Source organism: Phyllostomus discolor, chromosome 14 (assembly GCF_004126475.2).
Source record: "Phyllostomus discolor isolate MPI-MPIP mPhyDis1 chromosome 14, mPhyDis1.pri.v3, whole genome shotgun sequence".
Classification (NCBI taxonomy): domain Eukaryota; kingdom Metazoa; phylum Chordata; class Mammalia; order Chiroptera; family Phyllostomidae; genus Phyllostomus; species Phyllostomus discolor.
Window position 1 is genome coordinate 37095983 of NC_040916.2, and position 24535 is coordinate 37120517.

The window sequence follows — 24535 nt, forward strand, 5'->3', positions numbered from 1 at the left end:
CTCTGCTGCCTCTGGTCATCGTGTTCTCAAGAAGCGGAATGGTCGAGTCATCACGGCACAGTCTGGGGTCAGATCGTTTCGGTTCCCACCCCAGCTCTGTCACTAACGTACTGGCTGTGTGACCCTGGGCAATTTACTTACCTTCTCTGTGCCCCAGTCTCCTCCTCTGGAACATGGGGGCAATAAGAATGCCTCTCTCCCAGAGGTGTGAGGGAGCAAGTTACTAACTGCAAAGCATTTAGTCTAGTGCCTGCCACGTCACAAACACTTTTTGTGTTTGTTGTAACTTGGATTTTTATGGACAGTGGCCCAACACATTGACCTTGGCCTTGTTTGGAGCCCGAGAGTCCGTCACAGGCCCCGCATCTCGAGCGCCGAGCCCTGGACTCTGCAGGGTCGTCTCTGATCCCTGCTGCGGGCAGAGGGCCGTTTGCTTTGCAAACGCCCAGACGGTGAAGGTGATAAGGGCCTCTTGTTTAGCTCCTGGCACATTGTATTTGCCCAGTGAGTGTTGGCTGTTATTATTATTTTCCAGATGGGCCCAGCTCTGGGTAGTCAGGGCCTCGAGTTCTTGGCAGCCAATGACTAGGGTTCAGCCAGAAGTCAGCTGAGCTGAGGGCCTGAAGAGGCTCAGGGGAGGCTGTGGGTGGTCAGTAGCCCCAGGAGTGCCATCAGCCTTTGGTAACAAGACGTCTCGAGGACCCCTCCCTGAATTCTCTGTGACCCCAGATTGCCCTTACACGAGGCTGGACCAGCACCTTTTAGAGGGTCTTGAGAACGCAGTGGGTGTATCTTTAAGTGGGAGGAGTCCCCACACTTCCTCTGACGGTGCCCCCCACAGTGCCACTCTATCCTAACCAGGGCCACAGTCTGGCTGGGTGGATGCCTGGGGCTGGTGTCCATGCCAAAGGTAACACCGGGCCTGCGGTGGGGGACGGCAGGCCGCGCCTTTGCTTCCCTGGCTGCCTTCCGGGACGGAGGGACCCTCAGACGTGGTCTGGACACATGTGATGTGGCATCTTGGTGGGCTTCCTGTAGGTGCCTCCCTTTCTGCATGGGTAGTGAGGCTGGGAGTGGAGTGGAGTGGAGGGGGGTCCCAGAACATGGCAATGCTCAGCCTCGATCCACGGGCCCCTTCACAGCCGTCCCACGCCTCGCTGCTTCTCCCTCTTGCGTCAAAACCCAGTTAGAAAGTCTGTCCCCGTGAATTTCCTCCATCCTCGGTCAACCGGGCCACCTTCAGTGACACAGAAGCAACCTCGGCAAGCAACGCTTTCTCATTCTGAACCTGCTGGGACCTCCCAGGCTGCTACGCTCCCCGACCTCCGCGGCTGCAGCAGAACTGAGGGGTTGGAGCATGGGCGGGGTCAGCCACACGGTGTGGCCAGGCCGACCGGCCGCCTGACTTCCCTTGTCCACACACCACCCCTAGGGTCCAGCTGGTCTCTTTGCCCTGTGGGGCCTACTCTGAAATGACTTTGAACTCTAGGCCAGCCTCATACTGGTGCCAGATATGCCATTTCCCCAAATGTACCTTCAGTCCACAGCCTTCTAAGGCTGTTCTCACGGAGTCTCCTTTGTGCCCCAGGTTGATTACCCAACAAGGAAGACACAGATAAGAGTCAGAGGGTAAACGGAGCCAGGCGATGCCCCTGCCCCCTTAGTCCCAGCTCCCTTGCCTGCCGAAGGGAGCCAGGTGCGGGGTGGGGGGGGTGCTGCCATGTGCCCTATAAAAAGCTCTTGGGTGCCCATCCAGGCCTGGAACTCGCATTTAGGACTTCCCACCAAAATGGGTCGATTGCTGCTTCTTGCTGGTGAGTCTTCCCCAGGCGGCCCCGTTCGGCTCCCAGAGTAGCTGCTTTTTCTCCGCATGCACTCTGCCTCCACCCACACTCCATGTGCTCCCAGGCCGCCTGTGTGGTCCCCGTTCCCTCCTGCAGCCTCCTTGGGACGGTGACAAAGTGAGGAAGGAAGGGAGGAAGGAGAGAAGGGCGGGCGGGCGCAAGGCAGCCAGGCAGGCAGGCAGGAAGGCCCACTGAGCAGCGGAGGGCTTCAGCCGGGAGGGCGATGGATAACGCTAGGGAATCCCCTGGAGGATGAGGGAAGACTCGGGGGAGCCCCCTCCGTGCTCACGCTCTGTGATCCTCCCTCACTGCCAGCCCCAGAGCTGGGGCTCAGTGCATGGACTTGACCGAGGACTAATCAGCTAACAGGTGCAATTAGCAGAGAAAAAAAATGGACAAGCAGATCTTATCGGAATATGTACTGTGAGGCCGGGTGGGAGGGGGCTGGAGAGGGGGCACAAAAGCCTTGAAGGGCGAATGCAGTTCCTCCAGCGCTAACTGGTCCCCAGAGGCGGTGCCTGAACTGGCCGGCAGCCCGGGGGGACTGGTCGGTGGGCCTTCCGCATGTACATGGTTGGGAGGCTTGAAAGGGAGTAAACTTTAGAATCGACATTTGAGTTGCAAAGCAGAAAGAAGCTGGTTCTGGAAGGTGAGTCCCAGTGTGAAGAGGCTGCTAAGGGAAGGGGCTCTCGGCCCGAAGCCCCCCTTCTCCGTCGCCAGCTGCTCCTCTGCCCTGCTCCACCCGTCTGGCCTGCCTCTGGGGTCTGGTCATTCCACACATATGGATGGAGGGTTGACTGTGTCCCGGGCACCGCGCTGGGCAGTGCGGACTCGGCGGGGTAAGCACAGTCCCGGCCCTAACGGAGCTCCCGGTCCCACAGAAAGACCAACAGGCGATTGTCTTTCAGTGTGCTAAGTTCTGAGATGCAGATAATCCACCACGAATACCAACGCAGCCTGGAGGGAGGGCAGAGAGGCCCGGCCCACACGCCACCTCTCCTGGGAAGACTTCCAGGACTTGTTTTCACGACACTCTGTGCGCATCCCCGTGTCACCGGCAGCCACATCGCCTGGCACCTTTGTGCTCACAGGCTCCGCCCTCCCGTCAGGCTGTGAGCTCTTTGAGGGCAGGGACCTTGTCTAGTTTTTCTGTTCTTATCTCCAGCACCCAGCACGTCGTAGGAGTTTGTTGAAAGAATAACAGTGAATTTTCCCAGTTCCTGAGCTGCACACTGTCCCCTGAGCTTCCAGGCGGCTCACTGGAAGCCTAGCCAGCCCCCTTCCCCCAGAGCATCATGGGAGGGCCCACCTTGGGAGAGGATTTCCAGAGGGGGGCGCAGGCTGCAGGAAATCGGGCCTCAGATGCTCTTCATGTATCGGCCAGTGTGTCCCAGGCCTGGTCCCCTCCCTCCAGGGAAAGGACGAGCCTGCCACCCTCTGACTGAGGTCTCTCTTCTCCTTCAGGGCTGGCCCTCCTGCTGCCGCTGGGTGAGTGCCGCGAGGGAGGGCGGCGAGGGCCAGGGTGCCTGGGGGAAGGTGACGGGAGTCAGGGCACGATTCGTCTCTTGCTCCTGCGTTGCAGGCTCGGCGACCAACATCGTGTGCTACTTCACCAACTGGAGCCAGTACCGCCCTGGGGCCGCCAGCTACATGCCCGACAACGTGGACCCTTGCCTCTGCACGCACATCATCTACGCCTTCGCCGGCATGGTCGACAACCAGATCAAAGCATCCAGTGGAACGACGAGGTCCTCTACGCCGGCATCAACGGCCTCAAGGACTAGTGAGTCCTGGGGTTCGGGCTCTGGGCGGGGCTGGGGGTGTCCACAGGGGCCCTTCAGGAGTCCCCCAGAGATACCGCTCCAGAACGTCTGGTCCTCATGTCCTGACTCAATCACTCCCGTGCCGCCCGAGCAGGCCCCGTGCTCTGCGCGGGAGAGGCAGGTTGCTGTCATTTTTCTGGCTTGTCTTCTCACCTGATTCTCAATGTTGCAGCCTGTGCGTCCCGGCAGGTGTGAAGACTGCCCCCTGGAGTTTGCCAAGCTACAGTGCATCCCACGCCAACCTAGGAGCTGGCTCCCAATACACTCTAAGAGGGTTCTTGTGCCAATTAAATGCTGAGCGTATTGATTGGGCAATAACCACGTCAAGCATTTTTCTAGGTGTTTTCACGTATTATTTATGAAACCCTCACAACAAGCCCTGTGAAGCAGGCGCATTAAAGATTTAAAAAACACTGTCACCCTGACACGGTGAGGTAGGCAAGCAGCCGGTGACAGCTCCCTGCCGGTGGAATTTCCTTTACATCGGTGTCTTTCTGTCGTCAGCAACCCAGAGCTGAAAACCCTGCTCTCTGTCGGCGGCTGGAACTTTGGGACCCAGGGGTAAGACCCAATTCACGGTGGAATCACTCCCACGTTGCTCCATCTCTGCCGAGACCCCCGGGCTCTGTGCTTCTCTGAAGTGGGTGGCCGGTGACCTCGGGTCTCAGCTGAGACACCGGGAAACCTGGCCAAAGCTCTCCCGCAGCCTGTCCCTCCTCCGTCCCAGCTCTGCCCTGCACTGCAGCTTACCTGCCTGCTCCCTTGGCTGTGCCTTCCTCTGTGGGAGAGTCTCCACAGCGGAGACTCTGCTTGACTCGCCGCCGTCCCCCTGCACTGCTCGACGTGGGGGGGAATGACTGAATGCCTGAGTGTCGGGGGGCTAAGTGACGAGGCAGGGGATCCAGGCGCTTCGGCCGCTGTTGCGTCCTCCTGGGCCTGCCCCCCGGCGGGGTTCATGCCCTTCCTGGAGAGGGTCCCTGTCAAAGCCCATCACCGACACCGCGACGGTGGTGGTGCGTTGACCCCAGATTCTCCAACACGGTGGCCACTGCTGAGAACCGCCGCACCTTCATCCAGTCGGCCACCCGGTTTCTGAGGAAGTACAGCTTCGATGGGCTGGACGTTGATTGGGTGTATCCCAGCAACCGTGGCAGCCCCGCGGACACCCAGCAGCTCTTCACCGTCCTGCTGAAGGTGACGCCCCTGCCCGTGTCCAAAGGACATAGGATCTGGCCCACGGCCGTCCGGGGAGAAGGGCTCTCTCTGTCTGCCGGGGGGTTCTGAGAGAGGCTGACCACCCTACAGAGGAGGGTAGAGAGCTCAGCCTTTCTGGCCCAAAGCCTGATTTCCTTAGTGCAAGATCAGATCTTTCTTTGGGAAAACTCACGTGGCCACGTTACAGAGAGTGGTATACGGCAGCATAATGAAATTTTATAGACTTACAGTGAGAAGTGTAATGGCCAAGGGGATGGAAACATTTGTGTCCTGTCTCTGGGCACAGTGGTGGAAGTCAGAGAGCCCTCAGCGGGCAGGGTGTAGGGCGCGATGGACCAGCTACAGACGGAGGTGTTCAGGTGCCCCGCACCCTGAGGGGTGGAGCAGACACCTCCAGGGCATCGGGGGCTCCTGCCCCCAGCACCAGACATAAAGTTATTGGGCGAGCGAGCCCATTGCCCTGGGCACGGCTGGCTTGAACACCTAGATTTGCTTTAACACTCTTATTTCCTCTTCTTCCATGGCTGAGTTTTCTGATTATTAGATTCAATCACATGCAGTTTGCAGAGCTAGGAGCCATTTTTGTGTAAACATAACCACTCTTGTCTTGCTTTCCTGCTTTGACATCATTTGTTCATTTTAAAGTGGAGCTCTCAGAGAGTCACCGATGTTCCTTCATTTGCAAGTTCTGGGGAGACACCTGACTGCTGTCCCCAGAGACCAACAGCCATTCTGGGATCAAAGGACTCTAAACCGAGCGCTTGGCTGATTCCCTCCTAAGAACGTGACCTTGGCACATGCTCCCTGGGCCCTGCAGCCTGAGCCCAGCGTCCTCTGTCCCGTAGGAAATGTATGAGGCGTTTGAGCAAGAGGCTGCCCAGAGTCACAAGCCCAGGTTGCTGACCTCCGCGGCTGTGTCGGCTGGCAAAGGGACCATCGAGACCGCCTACCAGATCCCCGAGATGTCGCAGTAAGTCAGCCCTCAGCCCAGGAGTCCAGGCAGAGCTGAGCGAGCCCGGTACCTCCCCCATAGACTGGCCAATGCCCAGGACTCCTGGACAGAGAGGGCTCATTCCCGAAGGAATAAGATGACCCTAACTCCTGAAGGACGCGAGAAGCCAGCCCGAACCCTGGGCTTGTTTCCAAACCTGTTCCCGAGATTCCCAATGATAAGAGGCTATAGGAGGAAGTTAGTTGAGTCTCTAACTTGCACCAGTTCTGAGAGTCTGAGCGCAGCCTTCTACACCGATGACGGATTGTGTGCCTTCTGTGTGTCAGGTATCCTTGAGATCGAGGCGAGGGAGAATGGAGTAAAGAATAACAAAGCAAATTGCCTTGTGGCATAATTACAAATGATGTATCTGACAGGGTTCTAGGAGCTTCAGGGGCAGCGTCATGGAGAGTGTGACTTCCCATCGGTCATTTCTCTTCTGTGGTACCCCAACCCTCACCACCCAAGGTACATGGACCTCATCAACATGATGACCTACGACCTCAGAGGCTCCTGGGAGGGCTTCACAGGCGAGAACAGCCCGCTGTTTGCAGGACCCAATGACCAGGGAGACTACAGATTCTTTAACGTGGTGAGTGATGAAATGGGTTCAGGACAGCCAGTCGTACTGGGTGTCTTTGCAGCACGTCCCGGGGTCTCTGGCCAAGGGCACAGGATGGACGGGAGGAAGACGGCGGTCTTCCCTAACCCAGCACGTGTTCCCTGCTTCCCCATCCCCGGGATCGATTGTGTTATTTGTCTTTCACACCAAAGAAGGCAGAGAGTGGCTGTGGGGTTAGTCCCAAACGATGGAAAACTTCTTCTTTTCTTTTTTTAGAAAAGATGTTATTTATTTATTTTTAGAGAGAGGGGAGAGAGGGAGAAAGAAAGGGAAAGAAATACTGATTGGTTGCCTCTCGCATGCCCCCAACGGGGGCCTGGCCCGCAATGCGGGTGTGTGCCCTGGCTGGGAATTGAACCAGCAACCTTTCAGTTCACAGGTGGACACTCGATCCATTGAGCCACACCAGCCAGGGCTGGAAAACTTTTAAAAATCTATTCATGCTAGAAGCCCATTTCATGACCCACCTTTCCCCAACTCTTCCTCACCTCCCTCCCACCCTCTCCCTATGCTATGAGGTTTACCTTGCTACCTTGTAATGCGTAGGCAGGTGTAACAATGAATCTACTTAATGATTCGTAGGTGGGCAAATTGGTTAGCTGGGATTCAAATGAATCCAACCAGGAATTTAAAAACGGGTACGGGAAGGTCTCCCAGGTACCCAGCCGGTGCTCGAACAATTCTGAGCCGCCGGCTGGGGACAAGGGGGTGCGTGGCTGAACTCCAGCTGTGCCACCAACGCCCGGCCCAGAGTGAGGGGCAGGAGGGCAAGAGCACATTTCATTCCCAGTTGACACCGTGCCGGATGCACTACCTAACTCATGTACCTCTTGAGCGAGGTGCCTCCGACACCTGGGTCCAGCCGGGAAGGTGCTCCTTCCCTTCCTCTGAGGTTGGCTTGGCCACATGCGATATTCACAGTGGCCAGAGGGTTGGGTGGGAAGTCTAGGCCCCTGGGACATGCTCAGCTGCTCCTTACCAACACCTTCCTTGCCTCGTCCGCAGGATTATGTGATGAACTACTGGAAGAACCAAGGGGCCCCCGCCGAGAAGCTGATGGTGGGCTTTGGGGCTTACGCCCGGACCTTCATTCTCACGCACCCCGCTGACCATGGCCTGGACGCGCCCACCTCTGGCCCAGGGACTGCCGGGCCGTATACTCAGGAAGCTGGGACTCTTGCCTACTTTGAGGTGATGCCCCAAGGGGCCCGGGGCACCTGGGAGAGCCATTCTCTCTGTTCTAAAGGGTTGGAGGTGCCTCCATGAAGAGGGAACAGATACCCTGGTTTCTAACACAGGGTGCCCCGTGTTGACTTCTCCGAGTATCTGTGGTAGGGGAGGAAGGGCAGGGTGACCCACTGATGAGGCGTCTTACATTTTAACCTTTTACGGTCAACGTGCATCTTTAATTCCAGTAGCAGTTAACACTTACTGAGAGCAAGTAGACAGGCAGGCTGTGTTCTAAGTGACTTCTATCCATTCTCTGGCCTCGCCCTCACCAGGAACAATGAGGAGCTGACTTTATCCTCTTGTGCATGAGGGTGCACTGAGGCACAGAGGGGTTAAGAACTTTGCTCGAGGTCGCAGAGCTAGTAAGTGGCAGAGCTAGGATTCAAATCTACCGTATTTGCTGTGTGTAATGTGCACCCGTGTTTTGCACGCATTACTCACGGGGATTATTATGCCTGTGGTATGTAATTATCACACCAACCCATGATGTACATCCTTATTTTTCCCTCAAAAATTTGGGCAGACAAGTGTGTGTTACATACAGCAAAATGTGGGGTACGTTGTCAGGCCCCCACCCCTAACCCTTACACTCTGCCATCCTCGTGCTGGCTCTTTGTGGAGAAAACCCTTTCAAACAAGAGCAGGTCAGTTCATTTCAGAGGGAACCAGGGCACAAGGTGCCAAGAAGCTGCCCTGCCCGCTGTCTCGCAGATGGCTGCTGGCAGACACAGGGCGGGAGCTCATGTCCCACCTCCCGCCAGGGCCCTCGCCCCTGCGCAGCCGGAGGGGAAGCAGAGCCAGGGAGTTGGGGTGAAATTGGAACCATGTGTTCTTATTTCCAGCAAAGAGGGGTGGGGTGGGGTGTACATCCAGAAAACAAGAGCAAGGAGTAGGAAGAGGTGGGCTGAGCAGAGGAGGGGCCCCCTGAGCCGTGACCCCCCTCCTGCACTGGCCCCAGGTCTGCTCCTTCCTGAGAGGAGCCACCGAGGTGTGGAACGCCCCCCAGGAGGTGCCCTACGCCTACAAGGGGAACCAGTGGATTGGGTATGGCAACCCCAAGAGCTTCGCCCTCAAGGTAAGGCCCTCCGCGCCCTTCCCTCCGCAGGTGTGGAAGGGGTGGGGCACCTGCCCTCCAGGAGCGTTTGAATCACAGCCCCAGGAGACACGTAAGAGAAGGCAAGGCTTCAGGTTGAGCCGGCGGCATGATGCAGAGCCCGCGGCTGGAGCGGCCCCTCTGTTCCTGTGCATTTGCACTTGGCGGCCTTACTTCCCTCGGCTCCTGCACACTCCTGTCCCCCTGCTCCTGCAGACTCCCTTTGGGTCCCCTCCCTGCACTGCTCTGGCCCTGACCCGGTTCTCCAAGGCAGGCAATCTGCCCCACTCCGAGGGCCATGGTGTCAAACAGAGTTCCTTCTCCCCTTTGCTCCTCCCCTGCTCCCAGCAAATCTACCTGTAGACAGGCCGAACCAGAACCAGGAGGCAGAGACCATCTGGGCCCTTCGGCTTCAGCCCACTGGCCTTTAGATGCTCAGGTCCGGGTGGTTCTGCTCACGGACCCCAGGGCCCTTGACCCCATCCGCCCTGTCTGGAGCCCTCCCTTTTTGCCTAGATACTTGCCGTGTGAAGGGCCCTATCACCTCTTGTGACACCACAGCCCGCCCAAGCTCCAGCGCAGACAGCCTTCTCGGAAGGGGGTGGGGGCCGCAGAGCACAGGAGGAGAGGGCTGCTTGGGCCCAGGATTCTATCTCCCTGACTTGGTGCCCTAGCCTTTCCTTGTGTCCAACCGTGTCCAACCATGTCCGTGAGTCCCTCAGAGTCACTACAGGAAAACCACTCTCCCATGCCCTCCTCTCGTGACGGCACTGTGCCCCCGTCCCGGCCCTGCTGCCGCAGTCTCTCCCTGAACTTGTTGTGCAAGGCCACCCCGCAGGCCCCCCGACTGTCCCCCACAGGCCGAGTGGCTGCTGAAGAATGGCTTTGGAGGCGCCATGGTCTGGGCCATCGACCTGGATGACTTCACGGGCACCTTCTGTGGACAAGGCAAATACCCGCTCATGAACGCCCTCAAGTCTGCGCTCAGTGTCTCCACCCCCAGTGAGTAGTGGCACGCCACCTGCCAGCCACGAGACCACCCACACACTCAGCAGGGTTAGGGGGGAAGCCAGGGCCGCCTGGAGCTGCTCCCAGCCTGGCCTTGTTCAGACTTCCCTCCTGTCCCGGCATTTCCACGTGGAGCTAGTGGCCCTGGGGCCCGGAGAGAGGCCCGGTGGGGGGGGGGGGGCCAGTCATAGCTAACGGTCTTGGTGAGAAAGGACCTGTCACCCCTCCTGAGGGTTTTCCTCTGCAGAGCTGCCGAGGGGGCTCCAGGACCGTGACCTGGACATCCCGGAGCCTGGGTAGGGAAGGGGCCGCACACACCTTGTCCCCTGTCCCCACCTGCCCCTCTCCAGCCTTTATGGACTTTAGGGAGCAGTGAGGACAGAAGAAGGGACAGATTAAGAAGTTAGGAGAGGAGGAAAGGGATGAAAGAAGGAGAAGCCTGAAGGGGTCCAGCTTGCACCTGCCCCGAGGTGAGCAGCAGAATCCAGTTGGTCTCAACACACAGTTCGGCCCCAGCCCCAGGCGCCACGGCTGGTCTTGAAGCGAGAGGTCCCGGGAGCCCGCGGGGAGCTAGTGCTGACTGTGGCGTCCTCGCCCCACGCCAGGCCTGCAGGTCCTTTAGGGTTCCTGTCCTCCTCACAGGCACTCTTAGAGACAGGTGTTGTCTATTTAAACATAAAAACCAACCCTTGCTGGTGTGGTTCGTGGACTGAGCCCGGGCCTGCGAACCAGAAATATCGTGTTGCCGGTTAGATGCTCAGGGCACAGGCCTGGGCTGCGGGCCAGGTCCCCGGTTGGGGGCGTGCGAGAGGCAACCAATCAATGTATCTCTCACACATCGCTGTTTCTCTCCCTCTCTGTCTCCCTCCCTTCCCCTCTCTCTCAAAGTAAATAAATAAAATCTTTAAAAAATAAATAAATAAATTAGCCAACACGAATACACTGTAAAGAATAAAAATAAACACCAGGGAGGGAGGAAAGGGGGAACTTGATCCAAGGGTCCCAGTGTCAGCTGCACGGGACGAATGGAGTCCTAGGGATTTATACAGAACGCAGCCACAGCTACCCACACTGCATGTTCTTCTTGACCGTCTGCTGGGAGGGCAGATCTTATGGTTCGTGTTCCTGTCATCATCATCATCATCATCATCATCATAATAAAGAACGAAGGCCAGAAGAGACTTTGGAGGGGACGGATGTGGTGATGGGATCGATTGAGCCGTGATGCGCACTGACCTCCAAACCCCTCAGGCTGTACACTGAACATGTACAGCTTCTTGTATGTCAGCCAAACCTCAGCGAAGTGGTTAAAACGTCATCAGTGCAGGGGGCAGAGCCTCAGCTCTGCACTCAGACAGGACTGGCCCTGGAGCTCAGGTCTTGCCTCAGCTACAAGAATTAAGCGAGCTTTAAAATTCTCCCACTTTGTAGGACTTTTTTGGAGGGGGCAGTAATGGAACAGTGTATTTGGAGAAGCATTTAGGTGATAAATAAACATTATTTTTCCTTTTAAAAATAAAAGCTAGTAATTGTGTAGCACTCACTATGTTACATGCCAAGTACAGGGGAAAATGCTTTATGCAATAATTCTAAGAGGTGGTTAGAACTCTGTCACTGGGATTCTGTGGCTCCTCCCTTCCCGTCACTACAAGGAGGAAATTGAGGCTCAGATAAGATAACAGCTTCTTCACGGTCACACAGCGGGTGGCAGAGCTGGGCCATGAACTTGGGTGTCTGGCTCAGGCCCAGAGCGAGTAACCACTGACTCAGGTGCAGTGTGACCTCAGCTGAGAGGACCCCCCCCCCCCCGACCTGTGACCCTATCACAGACCTGACCCTTGTCCTGGGAAAGGGGTCCCCCTGCAGAACCCTTTCCTTACTCTCTTCCAGATTGCAGAGTGCCCCCCTCTACCCTGGGCACCACCTCGGCCCCCATCACCACCGCGGCCCCCAGGGGTGGTGACAGTGAGTTCTGTGCCGGGAAGTCCAACGGTCTCTACCCCAGCCCCACCAGCAGGCGGGCCTTCTACAACTGCGTGAGGGGCCGCACCTACACGGAGGCTTGTCAGGAGGGCCTGGTCTTCGACGCCAGCTGCTCTTGCTATAACTGGCCTTAGCCATCCACCTGCTGGAGCCCCTGGGAACTGTAGGACCGACGGACGATTAAACAGAAGTTTTGCCTCAGAGTGCCAAGGTGTCTGTTTTGATTTGTAAAGTTGTGTGATCATTGCCCTGTGCATACAAGAGGCCCCACCTTCCTGCTCCCCAGAGCTCCTCAGAGTTGGGGCTGGGAGAGAAGGAGGGGCAGCAGCTGGGACCTCCCTGTGGGGAGTTCTGGTTCTCCCGGCCCCCCTGAGGCAGGAGGGGAGAGGAAACGGGAGGCAAGGGGAGTCACGTTCTTGTTCTTTTCCACAAATATGCCTCCAAAGCTCTCACAGAAAGATCCAGAAGAGTGGCGGGACTCAGGACACCTCGTCGACTGCGTCACCTCCTTCAGAAAGCCTTCCCGCACCAAGTTCACTCGTCTCCCAGCCCCAGCAAGCCACCCTTGCTGTCTGGGGTCAGAGCAAGAGGGCCGCCCGCAGGCTGGGCTACGGACTCCACCCCGCCCTGTCAAGGTCAGGGAGAAAGACCATCAGCTCTGACTTCAAATGAGCTCACGTTTAAAAAATAAGTTCATTACCACAGATGAATGTACTCTTCAGTTCCCCTAGGGAAGGCACATTGCAGTGGGGCGCGAGGTCTCTCTCTCACCATCTCCAGGGCGGTGTGGCCTCTGCTCTTCCTCGGGCCAGTTTCCAGGCTGAAGAAGCTAAGGGAGAAAGCCACTCACCAAGCGCTTCCCCACTAACCAGCTCACCGGGGGCGGGGGCCAGTCGGGGGTTGTGCTCTTTTGACAAAACCAGCGCCAATGATAAGCAGAACCCTTGGACACATGGTTAAATCTGAACGTTCATTAAGTGATAACGTATCTCTCGCTTCCTGGCCCTTTTCTGACAGAACTTAAATGATAGCCTCTTGCAATGACCACCTGACAGGTGCTTCCTGATAAACCCACGTGCGCTCGGATGGAGGTGGCTAGGGACGGCTGTGTCCTCTGGTCTCCAGGGCCCGGGGGAAGGCGCTGGTACCGCTGCCCCCTGGTGGACCAGCCATTTGTGCCATGGCCTTCACCATGGACTGTGAGATGCACAGAGTGGGCAGGCCAGCAGTGGCAGGATCAGAGGGCACCATGGGAATTCTGGGTTAGGAGCAGGAGATCGGAGCAGGGCGATGGAAGTCCGGCAGTCCCACCGTGGAGCTAGGGGCGCAGCCTGCATGTTCTGGCTACGGGGTTTGTCACTTACTCATCCGTCTACAACCACTCTTGTTTATCTGATTGACAACAGTGTTTGTTTTGCAAGTGAATGAATGCTTGTGTCAGCAATGAGCCGAAAGCAAAATTGTGGTGGTAGTATTTGTGGTGATGATAACCAATTCAAACATGGATGGAGCACCGAGTTATCTGAAAACAATATTCTCTCCACATTAAGGAACCTACAGAGCAGGAGTGTCCTGGGGGTTGGCCGTGGTCCACAAATCACTTGTTAAGGCACCGGAAAAAAAAAATTGTGACCTTCTATCACTCAAAATAAAAGTTGCCACATTTTCAACTGTTTTTACGTAGATGGGATAACTGCTCTATAGTTCTTTGACAACATTGATGTCGAACACAAGAAAATGCCCAGCGAGCCGGGGGCGTGGCTTTTCTCTTTGCTGCCCACCGTGTGCTGGGCTTCAGAAATGCTCGCACCACTGGGGCGTTACTTCTTCATTAATTCAAGTTCTCTGCAATGGTGCCGAAGCTTTTTACACGTGTATTCTATGTTTTCCATTGCATTTTATTCCAAATCAATTATAAGTATTTTGTCCAAGTATTCAATGAATGAAGCTCCACAACGCTTTACCTGTTGAAGTTTCAGAATGTTAATGTTAATTAAAAAAAATAAATTTGCAAATAGACTCTGGAAGACGCACTGATCACCTGAAGTGAGAAGTGCTCAAATGCTCTGCAATGCACAACTTTGAAATTCTGAAAGTGCATTTTGGAATATTTTATCCTGTGGGAAGGATCTTTTGATGGAGTCACTATTTTTTAGCTCTTATTTCTAACGGGACACATTAATTGCCATATTGGATTAGAAAGAGACTCAAGAGGCCTCCCATCCTGTTGCATCGACATTTGGGGAAACATTCAGGGGACCCACAAATAGAGATCACGACCTTGGGGAGTTTTGTCTTTTAAAGGTATTTGCTGAAGCTTCGCTCTCTGGATGGAGACAAAAAGATATCACCCGTGAAAATATTTGAGTTGAAATATTCAAACATTTTAATAGAAAAAATTGGAATTGAAAATATTTCCCATTCAGCAGAATATCATCTGAGCATCTGTAGGGAGAGTTTCTCTTAACTAAAAATGTTCTGGTCTGCAAAGAACAATCAACAGAAGGTGTAATGGGGCTGAATTGTGTCCTTAAATAGTCACATGTTGAAGTGCCACCCCCAAGGCCCCTAAAGAGGTCACAGAGGTCAAATGAGGTTCATTTGGGTGGGCCCTACTTCCGTTTGGCTGCTGTCCTTACAGGAAGAGGAGAGCAGGACAGAGATGGCCATGTGACCGCCCGGGGAAGGTTACCATCTGCCAGCCACGGAGAGAGTCCCCAGCAGAAACTGACCCAGCAGACCCCTGATCTCAGGCTGGTGTTTCCGAACTGCGAGGAAATGCGCTTCTGTTGTCTAAGCCACTCATTCGGTGGCCCTGGTTATGGCCACCTGAGCAGGCTAACTAACACCAACGTTATCCCCATTTTTGGAATGATGAACCATGAAAAGCAACTTTGAAGAAGATTTCAGGCACTATTATAAAAAACATTAAAAATAATAAAACCAAGCCCTGGCTGGCGTAGCTCAGTGGATTGAGCGCGGGTTGCAAACCAAAGCATCGCAGGTTCAATTCCCAGTCAGGGCACATGCCTGGGTTGCAGGCCATGGTCCCCAGCAACCGCACATTGATGTTTCTCTCTCTCTCTCTTTCTCCCTCCCTTCGCTCTCTAAAAATAAATAAATAAAATCTTTAAAAAAATAAAAATAAAAAATAATAATAAAGCCATATTGGAAAAAAATTTTAGCTTCCAGAAAAATGCCAGAAATATGGCTAAGAAGCTAAAGCTTGTGAATATGTAGCAAGAATAATTACTTGGAATTTTAAACTTTGTGTTACAAGGCAGTTATATGTTTTTGCTATTTAGAAAAACTTCTTTTGAAAATAATTTTAATAGAACTACTTGATACGTTTATTTGTATAGCAAAATGTCAATCAAAAATAAATATTTTGAAAGCCACATGATTCTGATACCCTTTCACTCCCACGTGCATCTGGGTGTGGGTGAGAGTTAAATGGAGCGGCTCAGAAGTGCTGACCAGGCGTCCCGCTCTGTCCCGAACGGCCTCATGAGTCAGCAGAAAAGAAGTTCCCAGATTCGAGCCAAGTGCCCCGCCTAGCCATTTGGTAAGCTAATTACGAGAACATGGACTTAATTTCTCAAAAATTGGACATATCTGGCACATATTTCACAGCCATTCAAGCATCTCTGGCCCACGGTTGCCCTCTGTGGTCCCCGTGGTTTGCACCTCAGCCATTCCTACACGCATCTGGTGGCCGTCTTTATCTTGAGAGTCTGCACACAGGAATGGCTCCTTATCGCCCGGCCCCGGCTGTGCCGGGAAGGAAGTCGCCTTTGGTATTCCCCCAGTGCTCGCTCCAAGCCCCTTCCTGCTGCTCTATGTATATAACTGACCCTCCAGGAGCCCTCTGTAAACATCAGCTTGCTGACTCATCATACAGACGTCCTGAGGTCGTCGTGGTGCTTGTTCCCACTTTACAGGGAGAAACACGGCACAGAGAGGCCGAGAGGTGGCCCAAGGTCACGCAGCCTGGAAATGCGCAGCAGAGCTGGCGGTGTGGCTCCCGTGTCCGGGACCTTACCCCACACACCGGGCTGCCCTATGGCCCCACCCCACTGTGAGGCCGCCTCTCAGTCCCAGCCCAGGCTGGGTATTCTCAGAGCCACACTTCTCCAAAAATGGTTTGTTGATTCTCTCCACTGACCTCGGACCGTTTCTTTGGAATCCTTAAATCCAGAGACATAGCTGCCCACTCAGCCAGCTGGACTCCTTTCTGTTTGGTTCAGATAGTTCCTCTGGACTAACTTGCCCTGCAGGCCTTCATTCACCAGAGCAGACTTCCATGCATTGATCTGTCTGCACCAGCGTCTAGTTTGCTCGGACAGCCCAGCACTCGCTCGCTCCCTGATGTAACACAGGCCCTCACTGGGCCACGATTAAGCAGGGGAGTGAGCATCAATGAAAAGTTTGGTGCGGGGCGTTCCCACGGTGTCCACTCCAAGTGCAGTACTGACTACGAGGTTGTAGGAGACAGGAATTGCACCTCTTCCCTCTCTTCGTTCCAATTCCTGACTCACCTTTTACTAGAAGAATACTTTTTAAAAATTACTTCCTACCTGGTTTCCCATGTGCCATGGGAACACTCTCAGCATATACTTGAATAGTTTTTCAAAGATTTTATTTATTTATTTATTTTTAGAGAGAGGGGAAGGGAGGGAGAAAGAGGAGAGAAACATTAATTGCTGCCTCTTGCATGTGCCCCAACCAGACACACGGTCTGCACAACCCAGGCGTGTGCCCTGATTGGGAATTGAACCAGCCACCTTTGGGTTTGCAAATGATACCAAACTCGCTGAACTACACCAGTCAGGGCTACTTATGCATTTTTTAAACAAGGAAATAGATCAGCAACCTAAAGTATTTAACCCATTTATATTTAATGTAATTACTGATATATTTAGGTTCAAATCTATATATATATTTTTGCTGCTCCAGTCAACAACTAAAGGGAAATTTTATTGAGACCCCACGGCCATGGGACTTATGCAGGAGACCACTCTGCAGGGCAGGGTGGTCTGTATTTGACCTTCTCCTTGAGGGGTAGGTTGGTGGTGGCTTGTGACCTTTGATAGCATAGGACTGTGAGGGAAACTCTTGGGACAGATCATTTTGCGGAAGTTGCATTTCTGGGTGAGCTGGCGGAGGGAAGCCTCAGTAATGCCCCCTGGCAGGCAGAGCACCGAGTTCAGGGTGAAGTGTTGCTGGATGTTCAAGTCCGAGCGAGGTGGCCATCCTCCAGCTGTTTGCTCACAACATTCAGACACTGCAGGCCAGGCGGGACGCCCTCCTTGTCTTAGTTTGGGCTTTAACATTCTCGAAGGTGTCGCTGGGTTCAATTCAACCTCAAGGGCGGCGGTGAGCTTGCCCACCAGGGCCTCAGAGAGACATACATCTCTACACCTGCCGATCGGCTGCTTCACTGAACAGAAAGAGCTAAACCCTCTTTGACTCACATTTTAAATATTTCCTCTCCTCTGTGGGGAGAATACCAATTATGAAAAGGGAAGCAAGGAAGGAAAACCTTCAGAGTGTGGACTAGTTTTCAGGCAGATAAATTCTAGCCAAGCGGACCTAGGAAATTTGACAATCTGGATGTTTATTCTACCTCAAAGAGTTGTCAAGGAGTCCTGCACCAGGAGTGAAGGCACAGGAGAAGGAGAGAGACAACCCGTCTCTGGAAGGGGCCATGGAAATCGTTTGCTACGAATGCCCGAGTGTGAGATAGCCAATCACTTGCTCCCCAGGCGGAGACAAGAGCTCCCTGCACACCCGCCGAGCCGAGTTATGTAAGCTGTTCCATTATACGGCTTATCAGCACGGCTTCTGGGCTGGAGCCCAATCTCCTCTTCTTGTAAATTGAAATCAAGATAGTACGGTTGACCAGTCAATAATGGGTTCTTAGATGGGTTTGAGGTTTGGAGCGCTACCCATGTCAACATTGACTTTAGAGGCAATCTCCATCCAGGAGAACCTGATGAGTCACGGGAGGGGGGAGGCAGGCTATAAAGGGCAGGCTGAACTGGGGAGTTATTACCACTGAGGCAAGATGGCCAAGCTCACCCTCCTCACTGGTAAGGACCCGCCGTGGCGCTGTCTCTGGGAACCACTCCCCCGCTCCTGTTTTCCTGCCCCTTTAGAACTTTCTTTTACCTTCGAACTCAACCAGGTCGCCTGAGATGATTGCTTTGGGCAAAAGCGGAGTTCCTTCCCTGGTGATAGGGTGGTGATAGGCTTTCCCCAGCCCTTCATTCCCCTCCCTGCCAGCCCCCTCCCAAGCCTCAAGGCCCAGGGAGCTTTGGTGGTCTCATGGGCAGGAGTAGAGGGGACTGGGCTCCTAGGAGAGACTGTGACATTTCGTCAGCCCCAGAGGCTGGGAGTCTACAGAGAGTGTTAAAGAACACAGAGTAAAACCCCGGAAACCCTTCCTCCTGCAAACGAACACCGAGTAGGAGGCTGCCGCGGTCGCGGGTGCGTTCCTCCGGCTCATTACTCTCTCCGTTGCTTTAAGGTCTACTCCTCGTGCTGACAGCCGGGACGGGTATGTATTCTTCTCAGTCGGACCGCCGCTGGCGTTCCCCTTTTGTTTCGTCATCATTTGCAAACTCTGTCCATCTGTCCTCTGTCCTGCATAAAACAGAGACTACTCATTGATTTTTTTTAGAGGGTTCAAAATTCCCCAACCAAGTTAAAGGACTGGGATCATTGGCCTAAAAATCCTGAAGCTGAAACCAACTTGACAGGTGGTCTTTGTACAAATACATGATAAGGATAAAAAATAACATGGCGAGGCCTCTCCACGGCGCCTGCAGCTCTGCTAAAGCATTTTCAAATCTGTCCCCTTCCCAGTGTTTAAAATAACTCTGCCCCAAGAGGAGGACGGAAGAGCGTTCCCACCCCACCTCACGGACTAGTTAGCTAAAGCAGCCCGGACTTGTCCTGCGACTCGTCCCAGGAAATGCAGGGCGGTCACAGCAGAATCTAAACCTGCAGCCAGGATTTGACTCGGAGCGGATGGTTCATGTCCCTCGAGTGAAATTATTCCTCAGGGAGACAGCTACAAGAGCTAAACAGACTATCATCCTTTCTGGGTGATCGTTTCCAAATGAGTGAAGTGGGAATAGTAACAGCAATACCTACCTCAAAGCATTTTGGTGATGATTAATGAATGCATTTAATAAACTACCAAGAGCAGTGCTTGGTGCAGAGGTACTGGTATGAGCATCAGTGACTGCCAGTGTCAGTGTGCAGAGGCAGCTGGAATACATTGAAGTCAGAATTTGCAGCTTTAAGATTTCATTTCAGCAAAGGGCACTGATTTCTAAGGCTCTTTAATTCTCTCAGAGGTACAGAGCCACCTCTGAGAGATACCTTCAGCCCCGAATCGCCTGCTAATTACGGGTTTGCTGCAATACACAAAGATCCCAGGCAGGTCTTCTGTGTCCCTGTCCCCAGACTCAATAGGGAAGTTTCTTGTAAGTCTGTGGTTTCTTACTCGGGGATCTTGCTCTGTAATTGTTTCTCACCCTCTTTCTCGGGGTGCCAGTCTCTGCCTACCAGCTGACATGCTACTTCACCAACTGGGCTCAGTACCGGCCAGGCCTGGGGCGCTTCAAGCCCGAGGACATCGACCCTTGCCTCTGCACCCACCTGATCTACGCCTTTGCGGGGATGAAAGACAACGAGATCACCACCATCGAGTGGAATGACGTGACCCTCTACCAGGCTTTCAACAGCCTGAAAAACAAGTAAGTGTTATAAGGTCAGAAGTTTAACACCTCTTAACCTTCGAGAATAGTCTGAGCGAAACCTTCCACAGTAGCCTCCCGGCTGAAATTCCAAACAGGGCAGCAAGGAGCACACAGGTCCATTCCGAGCTTCCTCACCATGTCCAGTGTGGGGCTGGCTCTCACGGGCAAGGGGGCTAGCCACAGAGTCCAGCTCAGCTGCCTAGGGAAATTTAGAAAAAGTCAGGTGCTGTGGACTCAGGTGAGAACAGTCTCCCACGGGGAAGCAACCCAAAGCTGGTGCTGATGGAGCCCTCAGTGTCCTCGGGGCTCCCCTGCGAGGGGAGGGACAGGAACTGCAGACACACCCAGAAATGGCCAGCCTTAGGCCTCCTGCCCCTCGCTGTCCGAGTTTAGGAAGAAAGGACAGGAATGAAGAAACCAGCATGAGAGGCTGCAGGAAACGTCTCCTGGATTCTCGCTCAGGAGAACAGCTAACGGCGGAATGACTTATTTTCCTTTCCATTTGTTCCTGCAACACACTCTGTGCTTCTACTCCCCAGGAACAGTCAACTGAAAACCCTGCTGGCTATCGGCGGCTGGAACTTCGGAACTGCCCCGTAAGTTTGTGAGATGACTTTCTACACCGACATGATGGCAAGGCGTGGGGACCACGGCAGTGTGCCCCTCACCCTGCCTTCTTCTTGGGGTCTCCCTCAGGTTCACCACCATGGTGTCCACTCCTGAGAACCGCCAGACTTTCATCACCTCGGTCATCCGATTCCTGCGCCAGCACGGCTTCGATGGGCTGGACTTCGACTGGGAGTACCCCGGCTCTCGGGGGAGCCCGCCGCAGGACAAGCACCTCTTCACCGTCCTGGTGCAGGTGAGGAGCGCTCCATGCCGTTTTCTTTACACTTAAATTTCACGGTTAGATTCCAGTTTACATTGGATGTTATTTTGTATTGGTTTCTGGGACGCACACAACCTATCGCCTATGAAAGATCCCCGAGGCTGCCCAGAAAACCTGGCTCCCCGCCATCTCAGCGGGGGACGAAGGGCCGGGGTGGCCAATCCAGTGAGAACCTGAAGAATGAGAGATGGGAGAGGGACTCGATCTAATTCAAAGACTCGTCATGGCAGTCAAGGTAGAGTCGAGACTCACAGTCGGTCTCCTGCTCCTGTACAGGAAATGCGTGAAGCTTTTGAGCAGGAAGCCAAGCAGGTCAGCAAGCCCAGGCTGATGGTCACCGCCGCGGTAGCTGGCGGCATCTCCAACATTGAGGCTGGCTATGAGATCCCCCAGCTGTCCCAGTGAGTGATCGCTTGTCCCGCAACTCCTGTGCATCACTTGTGTGGCACACTCATCCTTAGTCTGCCTCACTGTTCAGGGGCCTTGTTGAGGCAGAGGCTTGGGAAGTGGTATCTTTGCCTGCAGGGGTGTGGGAGGTGACCTTCATACGTGATGGTGACTCCTTCACCTGGACGACAGGTACCTGGACTTCATCCATGTCATGACCTATGACCTCCACGGATCCTGGGAGAGCTACACGGGAGAAAACAGCCCCCTCTACAAATACCCAACTGACACAGGCAGCAACGCCTACCTCAATGTGGTGAGTCCCTCCACGGGCACATATACAGACCAGAGATGGCGTCATAAATCACGTGGAGATCTGGGGATGTAGCAAACATAGATTCTGCAGATGTCTCACTTGTTATAGCTGTCCTCTTAGGTGGCTGATCAAATCTCCTTAACTGTAATTCTACCAAAATGTTTTTAAAAAATGCTACTGAATCCTCTGTCATTAACATCAAACAATTTACCTGTAAAAATGGGGGTTTAACACGACTAGGCCCTGGGCCATCTGCCTGGAGGGGGCGCTCTGGCTAGCCTGCTGCCATTGCAGGATTACATCATGAACTACTGGAAGGACAACGGTGCCCCTGCTGAGAAGCTCATCGTTGGGTTCCCGACCTACGGACACACCTTCCTCCTGAACAACCCCTCCAACCACGGGATCGGGGCTCCCACCACCGGCCCTGGCCCCGCCGGGCCTTATACCAGGCAGTCTGGGTTCTGGGCCTACTATGAGGTATGCTCCTGGAAATCTTCCAGAGGAGGAGAAAAGTGGCTTTCTCTAGGCCGCGGATTTAACAGTATAAACAATCCAGCACTTCCTGGCTCACTTCACAAGTTGTTGGCTCATTTCAGGAGGCAAGATGAGCTCTCCTGTTGCACGCTAGGCTGGATTCCAAGTACAGAGGGAATAGGAAGAAAGGGTATCATCAATGAGATTATATCAATGTATAGACACTTCTTAATGCCTGCCAAGGCATCCTTTGATTTAAGAGCTTCTCCCAAGTGGGAGAAAGGATCAAAATCCTGCATGAGTGGAGAACTGTGCTGTAGAGCTCTAGGCCTTCCTTTCCAAGCAGCTTCTGTGTATCTCCTCTCTACCCCGCCCCCGCCCCCATGCCCTTACTCCTGCTGCACGACCTCCTCCTCCTCTCCTCTTAGATCTGTACCTTCCTGAAGAACGGAGCTACTGAGGTGTGGGAGGCTGCTGAGGACGTGCCCTACGCCTACAAAGGCAATGACTGGCTTGGCTATGACAACACCAAGAGCTTCAAAATCAAGGTGGGCTGTGCTGCCCGTGAGTCTGTCCCCATCTGTAGCCCCGGGGCCCCTGGTTGGCCTCGATGCCTTCACATCATTGGCTTCCTCTCTAATGACCACAGGCCGACTGGCTGAAGAAGAACAACTTCGCAGGTGCCATGGTCTGGGCCATTGACCTGGATGACTTCACGGGCACTTTCTGCAATGAGGGCAGATTCCCCCTGATCACCACCCTGAAGGATTCCCTGGGCCTGCAGAATGCAAGTGAGTTGGGCGTGAGAAGGGACCCTAAGTCTCAAACTTGAGAGAAATTTCAAAGTCTCCTTGAAAGTCAGGGAGCCATTGTCCAAGTGATTTCTATGACTATTGCTCCATTCATATTTGGTGATGAGGAGAGCAGCCAGGGGTCTTCACCACGGCTGGGTCCATTATGCATTTCCCAAGCCGGGTTTCGAACATCGACTAGGTATCCAGCACTAAGCAGGTACCACAGGGGATCCTGAATACATAGTCACAACCTCTGCCCTATAGAAGGTTATAGTCTAACTAGAGAGAGAGTCCTGATGCAGTCACAAAGGCACATAACAACCCAGAAGACATTCCATGGTTACGCACCAGAGGAAGGATAAGGAACATCCCTGGAAGTCCGGGACGGCCAGGGCCCGAGGCACTGGGGTGACCGAGGGACAAGGAGAAGATGAACCAAGCCTGAAGCAGAGGCGTCCTGCCTGCGGCCTGCGGGCCACATGCGGCCCAGGGTGGCTGTGAATGCGGCCCGGCACAGAACTGTAAATTTCCTTAAAACAGTACTTAGTTTTATTACTAAGTTTTATACTGCTTTGTTACTTAGATATGTACATCTTGTATATTAATGACCACAAACTTGGGACCTGCTCGGTGGTTTTAAAAGATTATCGAAAGGGTCGCTGCATAATGAAGGTTCTTATGTGAGGACTTTTTTGCTTATCCGTGGTAGCGGATATGATGAAAATTATGCACCGACCTTGTTTTGCTCATCCGTTTTCATTAGTGTTTCTGTATTTGATGTGTGGCCCAGGACAACTGTGCTCCTTCCAGAGTGTCCCAGAGACGCCGAAAGGTTGGATGCCCCTTGATGAGAGGCAGTTGATAAGCCAAGAGGAGAGGGGAGACTGAAATAAGCAGAGACGTGGAAGGAGGAGCTAAGAACGAAATCCAGGATGTCAGTTTTCATGCATGAGACACACTAACAAAAAGCAGGGGGCTCAGGATCTGGTTTCTCTCCTTTAGGTTGCAAAGCCCCAGCCGAGCCCATTGCTCCCATCACCGAGGCTCCCAGTGCAGGTGGAGGCAGCGGCAGTGGCGGCGGCAGTGGCGGTAGTAGTGGCGGCGGTAGCGGCAGCTCCGGGGGCAGCCCCGGGGGCAGCGGGTTCTGTGCCAACAGGGCCAGTGGCCTGTACCCCGACCCCACTGACAAAAACGCCTTCTACAACTGCTTGAACGGACAGACCTTCCTTCAGCGCTGCCAGGCCGGCCTGGTCTTCGACGCCTCCTGCTCCTGCTGCAACTGGTGATGTCTTCCCAGACGCCACATCCCCCAACCAGCTCGGAAGTTGTCGAACAATAAAGGGCTGAGCATTACTGTGCAGTGGCTCCTCCTTCTTTCCTGAAGGGTCTTTGGTGTAATTAACCCCCGTCTCCCAGTGACATACAATACTGTAGCTCCACCAGCCAGCCGCCAGCCGCATGGTTTCCATGGTGAGCACCCACAGAATGCACAGTTCTTTCCTGGGTGCTGAGTGGTAGGGTAGAGAGAGTCAAGGAATGAAGGGCCCAAACATGTACTTGGCTGAGGATGGGAGCAGTCAAGGATGTGAGACTCAGATAAGAAGGACCCAGAAACAAACATGTCTCTACAATCCTTCAGAGCAACGATTTTCAACCCTTGTGCCACAAGAATTTTTAAAACATGCCATACCTGACTGTGTAGTCAGGGACAGGGACCTCTTTTCCCTTAGATTGTCACATAAACAAATGACAACAGCCAACACAACAATAGCCATTCTGTGTGAATGAATGAAAATGATACCTCTTGTTTTGCTAGACTGGCAAAAATCATAATACGTGTATCTTTGTGTGCCACAGGATTTTAGGAATTAGTTCATGTGTGCCATGAGATGGAAAAGGCTGAAAACCATGGCTTTAGAGGAACATTTCTAAATGGTCAAGGGATTCAGTGGTGAAGATTTGGAGGTAATTTATGTGTGAAAAAAGAGAGGAGTGGGTTTGAGCAGGATTTGGGAGGATCAGGAGCAAGGGCGGGACAGAGGAGACGGGGGTGATTTGGGAGGGTGATATAAGGTGAGAACCCGGCCTGTGTGA

The 24535-nt window shown here is 53.8% G+C and overlaps 2 protein-coding genes across 3 annotated transcripts; both read left to right on the plus strand.

Annotated features, from left to right (window-relative positions):
* The first annotated feature begins 1774 nt into the window (after positions 1 to 1774).
* On the plus strand, positions 1775 to 23799 carry LOC114488977 (acidic mammalian chitinase-like). Its single transcript, XM_036015133.1, is given in 13 exon segments — positions 1775 to 1814; positions 3309 to 3332; positions 3427 to 3570; positions 3573 to 3627; positions 4172 to 4217; positions 20164 to 20174; positions 20275 to 20440; positions 20744 to 20868; positions 21047 to 21170; positions 21465 to 21650; positions 22076 to 22195; positions 22297 to 22438; positions 23444 to 23799. Coding segments are annotated over 13 exon segments (1452 nt in total). The 5' UTR covers positions 1775 to 1789; the 3' UTR covers positions 23728 to 23799.
* LOC114489155 (acidic mammalian chitinase-like) lies at positions 4647 to 12012 on the plus strand. Of its 2 annotated transcripts, none has more exons than XM_036015135.1 (6): positions 4647 to 4861; positions 5728 to 6465; positions 7501 to 7686; positions 8684 to 8800; positions 9679 to 9820; positions 11717 to 12012. In XM_036015135.1, exons 2-6 carry the CDS (start codon positions 6346 to 6348, stop codon positions 11941 to 11943), a joined length of 792 nt encoding a protein of 263 aa, XP_035871028.1. In that variant the 5' UTR covers positions 4647 to 4861; positions 5728 to 6345; the 3' UTR covers positions 11944 to 12012. The 2 variants fall into 2 exon arrangements, with proteins under 2 accessions (XP_035871028.1, XP_035871029.1); XM_036015136.1 differs by having other exon boundaries at positions 5728 to 5852.
* Positions 23800 to 24535: the final 736 nt, after the last annotated feature.